The 10,379-nt window shown below is 42.2% G+C and overlaps 1 protein-coding gene across 2 annotated transcripts; it reads right to left on the bottom strand.

Moving 5' to 3' along the window:
* Window positions 1-1,056: 1,056 nt before the first annotated feature.
* marchf7 (membrane-associated ring finger (C3HC4) 7) lies at window positions 1,057-9,904 on the bottom strand. 2 transcript variants are annotated; one of them, XM_080031048.1, is made up of 11 exons: window positions 9,836-9,904; window positions 7,683-7,875; window positions 6,339-6,485; window positions 6,038-6,209; window positions 5,043-5,231; window positions 3,708-4,941; window positions 2,702-2,871; window positions 2,500-2,603; window positions 2,261-2,365; window positions 1,924-1,972; window positions 1,057-1,745 (listed from the first exon to the last, which is right to left on the bottom strand). In XM_080031048.1, the coding sequence occupies exons 2-11, from the start codon at window positions 7,863-7,865 to the stop codon at window positions 1,666-1,668; spliced, it is 2,433 nt and encodes an 810-aa protein (XP_079887174.1). In that variant the 5' UTR covers window positions 7,866-7,875; window positions 9,836-9,904; the 3' UTR covers window positions 1,057-1,665. The 2 variants fall into 2 exon arrangements, with proteins under 2 accessions (XP_079887174.1, XP_079887175.1); XM_080031049.1 differs by having other exon boundaries at window positions 5,073-5,231.
* Between the last annotated feature and the right edge of the window lie 475 nt (window positions 9,905-10,379).

Raw genomic sequence — 10,379 nt, 5'->3', positions numbered from 1 at the left:
AGCTGACCACGTGTTGGATTTGAACCCGGGTCTGCTGTGAGGACTAAGCCTCTAGGGGACGCTCTAACCACTAAACCGAGAGAAATAACAGCATTTTTAACAACTTTCAACAAAACACAGACATCACCTTAACCCCAGTGACAAGAATGAGGGGAAATCATTTGTGTATGGGTATGTGTGTGTGTCTTATGCCAGTCAGTGTGCACACAGGAGACCAGTGCTCCCTGCAAACATGGCCTCATGGGAATCAGCCACTGACCCCTTTGGGTCAGGCCGACGGCCAGAGATGTTGTCAGCACTGAGCTAGGTGCAGGATTTGCCATAACATATAATCTTGTCCATGGCTGCCGGATTAGAAATGTACTTTTACCTAAATTTTACCGAAATTAACCAGAATGCACAAAATGAAGTGTTCGAACCTCAAATTAATGTGACCCGTGCTTTTAATGCCCCCCCCCCCCCCCCCATGTTGAAATGAAACCTAGCCCTTCATTTATTAATTAAAATGTGTTAATTACACATTATTGGATGCAGACCAATACATTTAAACTGTAAAGACTCAAAGACGCTGGCCATTGAAATGATTTCAGTTTTTTTTATTTTTTTTCCTTCGGCGGCCCTCGGTCCAATCTTGGGTTCCTAAATTGGCCCTCAGCTATCAAAAGTTTGAGAACCCCTGTATTAATGTATACTGTCATTCTTTACACGCAATTAGACCAGCAATGAAGTATGACTAATTCCAACACGTCTACCTGAAGAAAGGATATGTAAACAAAAAGAGGCCCAGTGTAACTAGCAACATGCACGTTTACAGAGGCTAGGCTATTATTTTGACAACTATTCTCCAGAATTGTTGACTTGACCCAATATCTAGCTGTGAGAAAGGAGGAAAGAAAGGAGGAAAGAGACTCAACCATCAACAAGCCCTAACAGACGTCTGATGCATCAAATGTCAGCAACAAGAAGCACCTTTTTGTTAATTACGTCGTGCCAGTAAAATCAACAGGAAGATTTATTTATAACAGTAAATATAAGAAGACTTAACAGAAATGGCAGTTTGCATTCAATCTTTATTCATAAAATGCAAAGCATGAAACTAGATTTGTACATACACAAAGCATTTCAAACGCTGAAACAAAAGAAGAAAATGTGTTGATGGGACAAGTTCTCAACATTCTCTGTGGGAAAAGTAAACGGTAACAAGACAATAAAAAGAATAATCACCACATCTTATATTCTCTCCCAAAAGCTTCCCTCTTACCATCACAATCTAAGTACAGATCGACACTCGTCACTTTTCCTTCTGTGCCATTTAGGTTTCTGCCCTTTCATTTAAACATTAAAGCACTTGTGGCAAACAGTTAAAAAGACTTGCATTTTTATTTATTTTAATTAATTGAATAAAGTGCACTCATTGAAACAAATGTGGTGGTGTAAACCAAAATATTTTACACTATAGTCCATTTAAAGTTTGCATATTTGCAAAAGCCACCTGCATCAAAGGCGAGCCACGCTCTGTGCACTCTGCATTTCTCACTGCCCTTGCATTTCACATGACAAAGATTTTTCAAAAACTGGATGAGCTACCAAATAGCATGGATTAGCCTCTGCATCTGATCACCCACTTTTTCTGTTTTATACACTCCATTCACCATTGTCACATAATTAATACTCTTCAAGATCATCGTCCAGGTCAGAGAAGTCAATAGATGGTCTGTTGTCTCGGATCTCCTCGTTGTGGGGAACTGCAATCCAGAGACACTAAAATCAGGTTCTGTAGCCATATGATAATTATAACACTGAAAATACACAAGTGAGTGTTCTACAGATAAATAGCAGATGAACGCTCACTTGCAGGTAATCAAGACAAGAGTGCCTTTCAAAAAACCCATACACATAGCAGAGAAGGATTGTGCAACATACTTTCAAGATTGTCCATGTGTTCATGAAGAATTCTCACCAGGTTGAATAACTAGGCGAGAAAGGGAACACATTTCTCTCCTTAAGATTTGTAGTCTAGAACAATTCAACATTTAAACATTTATTTTTATTGCAGAAATCTGTAATGACTTGATCATCAATGGTTCTATGTGAGTAGAAAACAGGAAGTCCTGTACACTGTAATGCAGTCTGATAACAAGTAAATATAAAATGGCCCTTTCAGCCAATGGTGATAAAGATTAGTGTATTATGATAGAGAAGTATTGAATTAGCACTCTGGGTAAATCTACTAAGTAAGTGTGTGTGTGTGTATTTTTACCCCGGCTGCATCGACTGCTCCCAGTACATCGGAGAACCTCTGCTCACAGAAATGCAGCAGCACCACCAGATATAGACCACTGCTGATGAACTCATCATATTCTGACTGTGAAGTGGGAAAAAAGGCTGATCAGAAATCTGCTTTATCCAGAACATATTCAGTACAAATTTGACAAAATAAAGGATAACACAAAATGAACATTGGCAACTGAATAAAGTGAGCATGTACTAGTGACTCACTTGCACATGTGTCCTGTATAACTCCTGAATGTCAAAGTTGTCTATGTTCAAACAAAGTTTCTCCTTACAAAGTTCACATGTTGTGATGGCCTCAAGGTTTGTGCCTAGGAGGGGGGGAAAAAACACACACACACACACAATGACTTGGTTGCAGATTTCACAAAAAACAAGTCTTGTCAACCAAAGGAGAGTATGCATTTACCCGAGCCAATTTTAGAGCGAAGCCATCTCTTGATGCAATCTTGGTGAACGTACTGCAGACTTCCCGTACAGCGGCACGGCTGAATCAGGGGGTTGGAGGCCAATTCCTCTCCCATTTGGCAAATTCGACACCGGTCTCCTTCTTCATCGTCAGAATCCTCCAGCAGCAGTCTATAATAGGAAAGGACCATATTTAGTTCTACTACTGATTTTTCACATCTCTCGTTTCATATAAAAACCTCCACATATAAACAAGCCCCAACCACAGCAAGTTCTACCAGCATCCAATGCGGAAGTGACAAATTGCAGTTCACCAAGTGGCCACTAAGGGCAGGTTTCAAAACAGAGCAATTTCTCATTGACTCCCATGTTAAATATACAGTTTTCAAAGCATTATTAAACATATTTAAGGCCTGGTACAAAAAAACATTCGAGTCTGTATGTTTAGGTCATATCTACATGACAACACTGAGGGTGGTGAATTTTTTTCTAGCAGGCTAGTTTCTGTTCTATTGGAGGTTAAAATGTAGGAATAATTAGGAACGTGGTCTCTTGAGTGACAGCTAGATGCCCGTTGGCCCTCACGTCGCCTCAGAGGTATACGTCAGCTAGATCGGTGTATCTCCCTCCCCCCAACGTCACATCAATGCTTTTTTTCAGTAAGAGGAAATGAGAGAGTTAAAATCTGACAAGATGGCGACGCGCATAGGCCAGGACGATTGGATGCAGTTGGAATAACTGAGGTCAGCCCGAATGCTACATCCATTTTATATACTATCTCTGCTTATAAATGTACCCTCAAAAAGGTGTGAACAATTATAAAATAAGAAGAAAACACCAAGCTAGGTTTAAGAAATCTTGGACCATCAGTACGATTGTACTCAAATTACAAAATAAAATGACATTTAAGTTATCTGACTCACGCTCATTACGTGAGCATTTATCTGTTCTTTTAAGAGGACAAAAACCTGAGAATGCATATTGTGTGGGAGATCAAAATCCACTACCTCTCTTTAATCTTGCGAAGCTTCTCTTGATCCCTACTGGGAATGGGCTTCTCCCCCTGGCCATCCGGCTGGCTCACAACACCACCCACTGGCCCCATGGAAACTGAAGTGTTTTCATGTACATGTGCTCTGTGGAGTGGTGAAAATTCAAGAGAGGCATTTACAAGAGGAGGTAACATTTCTTCCTCCAGTCTGAAGGGTCGACCTGCGCCAAAGGCCTCTACACCGACTGCTACTTCCTCTTTCTCCTCCTCCTCCTCGTCTTCCTCCTCCTCTTCCTCATCATCATCGTCCTCATCCTGTGATGCTTTATGCTCATCCCACCTTCTCAGTAGATGCTGTGGACGGCTGTAGCTTTCTTCTAAGCCTGCAGCTGAGGGCGCATTCCCGCCCTGAGCATGTCTTCTGAGGCGAGAGAGGAGGGGAGGGCAGCGGCCACGGAGGGAGGATGAAAGCCAGGAGGGAGAGGAGCTGCTGCTGGTGCTGCTGCTGCTGCTGCTGCTGCTGCTGGTGGTGGTGGTGATGTCATTTCTACTGCTGACGCCAGGTTCTCTCCACATTCCCATTCTGGACCGGGCCGGGCCACTACCATATCTGCTGTTGTTTTCCTGGATGGGGGCAAGGAGGTCTTCTCTACGGTTCCTGAGGCTGCCCGGGGTCGCCTCTGACTCTGCAGTGTGAGGCTCCACGCTAGATATCTTGCCTCCCTCGTCAATTTCCACAGACTCGCCACCGGTTGAAGGAGCAGCGTCGTCGTCAAGGGAACGAACGCTGGAAGAACCGCTAGAAGACTCCTGGCTGGAGCGGCGTGAGAAGAGGCGGGACAAAAGGCGCCGGGTTGAGCTGCGGCCGTCCGTCTCTCCGCCTTCAGGGGCGGGCCTCGGGGGGGGAGGGGCCAACGGAGTGGTGTACCACGGGCTGTTGATGGTGTAAGAGGAGGAAGAGACATCCGAGGAGGATTTAGGGGATTCTCTTGTGCGATGCCGAGAGGCCTGGAGGGTGGATGATGAGGAGTTCAGGGACTGGGCTGTGGTTCTGCTGCTGTAGTCATGCGTCAGAGGAAAAGAGCGGTAGGTGGATGCGGAAGAGGAGAGGTGGCGATTTAGGGAGCTTTCTCTGGCAGTGGGCGAGGAAGAAGAGGAGGAGGAGGAAGAGGAGGACGATGATGGAGAGTAGGAAGTCTCTTTGGGCCGAGCTCCCTGTGCATATGTGGAGGCCATCCTGTCTGTCGCGTCTGAAAAGAGGGAAAGGAAGAGCAGTTAGGGAGATTAGCTTGGTATGTAAAAAAAAAAATTAGATGGCAAACTGTGCGTTCACATGACACAATATGCCTACACAATGAGGAAGTCAATCCAGAAGTCCTACTCCTTCGGTCTCCCAATCCTGAGAGGCTGGGCTCGTTCTTTCTCTCTAGTTCCCTCCTGGTATACAGCGGCTTTGAGGAGGAAGATGATGACGACTGGGAGAGTAAACGACATGAGCTCCACGAGGAATCATACGTGTCGTGTTGTTTTTCACTTGCACCTGTTAAGAAAGACAGTGGATGAGCCAGTGTGAGGTTTGGCTGGTTCATTTTTTCCAAATCAGTTCAATATTAAAATGGGAATTATCAGAGTGTAACTAGACATCTCAATTTGGTTCTCTGGTTCATTAAAAGCTTTATCACTGTTATTATGAAAAGCAAAACCTTTAAAATCAAATAAAGGCTGACTAAATGTGAATTCTTACTTAAATGTATTATGGGTCCAGACAGTTGTGTATTATTTATCCATGTTTTGTGACTACATCTCACCACTCCCTAATTACAGCATATTTATGATTTGGAGCTGGTTGCAAGCTCAAGGTCGGTTAACACTTATGTTATAGAAAGGTAAAGTGGAGATGCTCACTATTTTAAAACCAGTTGCACCACACAAAGTTTTTCTTATGTAGAGATTAGTCTTAACTAAATATATACAACTAGGAAATACCAGGCACAACTGCTACGTAGCTTTCTGAAACAGCTGACAATTTTTACATTGGCTTGAATGAATATTACTACATCTGAAACATACACATTGTATTATGAATAAATACATATAAAAGTCAAATGTACGTTTCCAAGGGATCATCAGTCAAGTATAATAAATCATTGAGCCTCTTAAAAATAAAACCATGATGCTGCAGGGACTTCCTGGTCTAGCTCTAACTAGGTAGTGGGGCAGAAACTCTGCACAAACTATGAGCAGTGTGATTTAATGTCAGATTTTCACATCCTTAATACTGTATGTATTGAAGCAATAGGATACATGTTTAAAAAGTTTCAGTCCCCAACATGTGTTATTATATACCTCTGCCACTGCTGAGCCCATTACTGGAATAGGTGGATCCTGTGACAGTGGTGCTGGGTGTTCTTGAGTACAGTCCTCGGTTGCTGTATGACAGTTTTGCCCTTTTTGAGTCACCATCATCACTGGCGTTCAACAGAACTGAGCGCATCCCCAACCTCCCCTCAGAATCCGTCTGTGAAAATGATGGCAGACATTTAAAAAAAATGTATAGTGCAATTACATCATTTCTGATGTGTTCTGTTCATTTGATCAGGCTGTATTTTGCCTGCTATAAACCAATGACACAGTACGGCTTCATTACCAGTTTGCTCCTGCTGCTGAGAGAGGATTCAGCCCAAGGCCGATCATAAGATCTGCTGGACGATGTCAGAGAAGAGGGCAACTTCCAGCTGGGGGAGTGACTGTCAGAGCTAGTGTAATCTCTGGACGACCTCAACAGACGAGCATTCTTCAAAAAGGAGAGATACATGGAACATTAGTTGGTTAGTACTCGGGCTAACTTTTAACACAAAAATGAGTTAGGTCTTCCTGTGTTTTAGTAAAGAAACAATCACATATTCACTAGTGTCGCTATGGAACAAAGTTTTGATGAGTGGTTTCCCATTTTGTGCTTTCCAGGTTTTTTGGAAGCTAATTTTGCTCCAGGAAACAGCTAAAGATAGAAAAGGGCAGGGAAGAAGAAAACCGCAAGCTAATAATAATAATAATAATAATAATAATAATAATAATAATAATAATAATAATAATATGTTCAATATAGCGCTTTTCAAAAGCTCAATAGGCTATAAAAATATAATATATATATACATATAATGGTTATCATGGTTATAAGCAATTGGCCTTTGGAAAAAGAAGAAGGACATGTTGGTGCGTTTTGGCGAGAAACACTGAATGTAAACAACTACACAGCATACATTTGGGTTGTGACTCTACAAGCCAGAATCATAGATCAAAATGTCTGCACATAGATTTTTCTTTCTCGTTGACATTTCCGTCTGATTTCATGTAAAATGTACCGTCACTCATGCAAGATGAAAAACTAGTTTAGAAGTTGTCCCTGAACTGTCGCTTAGCTTGGACTCTTCTGGAAAGAACATGAACAACTAGACAGTGCCCATGACCAACAGTAACACTATCTTTTGAGACAGGCCTTGACGAGCAGCAGGACTGAAATACACAGAACGTTTGCCAAGGAATCTAGGCTACCCTAAAAAAAGACCTTGAAAGTTGTTTGCTGATGCACTGCTGATATACTGGTACTTAGTTAGCTACTGTACTATGGGACTAAGGGAACCAGTACTAAAATAGCTTAGCTGAATGCACTGGGAAAAACCAATACAGTTAGATGACATGGTCTCATATCAATTGTTGTTATTGTTGCTCTTGACTGGTTTATCTAAGTTACAACAACACTATTGCAGCTGTAACTGTCAACAGTCACTCTACAAGACCTTTGCATACCAGGCTGCTTAGAAAAACTGTCACAGTAAAACAAGGGAGCGGTGCAGTCCATCTGGATTGTATACGCTTTAGAAATATTTAAAGAGGAGGATGTGAACTTCATATAAACCCACAATGCTATTCATGGTTCCTAGCCTTCAGCCATTTCTGTGTAATGAGCCTGAAGGATGTGCCGGCAGCCTACCTGTTGTTCCAGGTCTGCTTTGTAAGCCGATGATGCCCTGGGGAAACGGTCATTATTCAGCACCGTCTCTCTGCTGTACAACCTACTGGAGCCCAGTGATGAGGAGGGGACTGATGGACTTGATGTGTAGGACGACCTTGAGTTGGGCAGACAAAAGGGAAGTCTGCGAGACCTGGAGTCCATCACGGATTGCCTGTTGGGATGCGAAGATGAGACATTCAAAGATGTTATCGCAAGATAGGTGTGATAGATATTGTCAGAGAGCGGGACATCTCACAAATGCATGAATTATCGCCCCACCCAATTGTAAGACATGGCATGAAGTTTACACCTTGTAGCACACTTTTAAATACGGCCTGGCAACCCCTCCATCTGATAAGTAGCAAGACTTTGGTGTAGCAGTGTATAAGGATGTGTGACTTGAGCGCACGTGAGTGTTTCTGTAAACACTGAAACGTGCAACCATTCTGGTTACTTGGCTTGACATCAAAAGTCAGAGTGCCTATCTTTGGGACTATGAACTCGGCCACATCAACATGACACTTCCATGGAGCAAGCAGCAGTAGCAGTCTGAGCTGTTTCCATGCAAACAAGGTGCTCTATAACAGTCATGAGATGAGACGCTGCGATCATTTATCATTGAGCTGCATTACTGAAATTGAACAAAAGTGCTGAGTCAGGTAAATTGTAATTTTGTCTTTCTTTTTTTCAAGTTAGGCTACCTTTAGTGCTATTGATGGATTCCTTGAAATGCACCAGGGGAACTGAAAGGGAGAGTTGAGAGTTGGACATAAGTTGGTACAGTATGAGTTACTCCCTGTCAGTGATATGGATCCATGGACATTAGCTTACAGCTCCAGTGGTCAAAGATAGCTCAATGAGGCCATTAGGCTGTCAGACTGATACAAACAGCAGTAGATAAGGCCTGATTTTTTAAAGTGCAAAACAGGATAGTGATTTTTAACCACCCACAACAGAATATAAGACATTTGGGTGCTTTTATAATATACAAAAACCAACAACTAGATGGAAGCACGCCCTTAAAATTACATTGAGGCATAAGAAAACACAATAAGAATTTTCCAGTTGAACAATAAAGTCTCAGTGTGGTTAACTACTATTTCAAAGTCGGCTGTTTGTTTCAATGTAACGTGCTCCAGGTGTTGCATTGTGTCTCCTGTGATTTATACTCAGTTGACATTTAATAAAAGGCAGGCCTATCTCAGACTACTGCCGTCTAGCTAACACCCTGTAAATAAACTTAGGCCTACATAAAAAAAATCGTTCTTATGCAACTGTTTCAGAGACGTGATGGTTCAACATCATGGCAATGTTGGAGGATGAAATCTGTGGTGCTGTTTAATTGTATTACCTTGTGCTTTTGCTTATTATGCCTCACCACAAAAGTTAAACGAATATGAAATGTTTGGAGACTAACTTTATTTCATGATATTTTTTACTGTTCTTTTTTATATATTTACTGTGAGCTGCATTTCCTGTATGAAAGGTGCTCATACAAACATAAACACATATGTGTATAGTAGACTACTATAGGTTACACAAATGTGTTTATGTTTTGTTCAAACCAATTTACAGACCACAGAACATTTAACTAACGTGAGCAAACACCCATGCATAAATAGCCATTCGTGAGCATAACGGCAAGTTAGCTAGCTCTTATTTAGATACAAAATATACATTGACTCTAACAAAAAACTGTCAAGCAAACATTATATTACATTTCCCGTCCTCGACATGACGCCTTTGGATGCTTTGCTGGTGGATAATTTAAGAGTTGTCTCGTCTTAAATGTCAGTTAGCAACGTTTACGTTGGGTTAGCTACGGACGTTAGCTGTTAGCTACAAGTTAAAGAGAAAAACACGCCGTTTGGTGTGTTTAGCATTCGCAAGCTGACTGTCGATAAATATGAATTATGAACGGAACAGTTTCAGCTGGTGTTTACAGCGAAGCTGTTCGGAAACGACAGCGACTGATAGCTCAGCTAGCTGGTTAGCTTTGCCATTTGTACTCTGGCGTAAAGGTGTCCTGGAATCTCACGTTCGCTAAGGTTTGAGACAACCAGTTTCAATAGAGTGACAATTTACATTAGCTAAATGCATAAGCCAATTCACTGTCAACATACACCGCTCACCTTTGATTACAATCTTCGTTTCTTCTGCACAACAGGGACGATGGCGTCTGTTTTGACTGACACACAAAGACACACACACACACACACACACACACACACACACACACACACACACACACACACACACACACACACACACACACACACGCCTCGTTCGACAAGGAGCCGTCTTGCTCAGACCTGCGCAACTATGACGCGCGTCTTGCTGAGCGCACAACAAAAGTGCTGCAAAAATGCTGTGCGCTCAGCAAGACGCGCGTCATAGTTGCGCAGGTCTGAGCAAGACAGCTCTTTGTCGAACGAGGCTATTCACACACACGGGTCAGGTGACTTTAAATGACCCAAAGGGTGGGAGTGGTTTCGTTTGTCTTTTGAAGCTTGTTGCAGGTGTTTCATTTTCCAAATTTACATAGCCTTATTTATCAATGTTTTTTTTACGTCAAATTTTTAGGTAGGCTATGAAATGAATGCAACCCGAGATGAAGTTGCATTAAATTCAACAGCGTAGCTTGCACATGTTTGTCGCCACAAACATGTCCAGGCC

Source organism: Ammodytes marinus (genome assembly GCF_949987685.1).
Source record: "Ammodytes marinus genome assembly, chromosome: 1".
Classification (NCBI taxonomy): domain Eukaryota; kingdom Metazoa; phylum Chordata; class Actinopteri; order Uranoscopiformes; family Ammodytidae; genus Ammodytes; species Ammodytes marinus.
The sequence above is the reverse complement of the archived record's forward strand: the minus strand, read 5'-3'. Positions and strand labels throughout refer to the sequence as shown.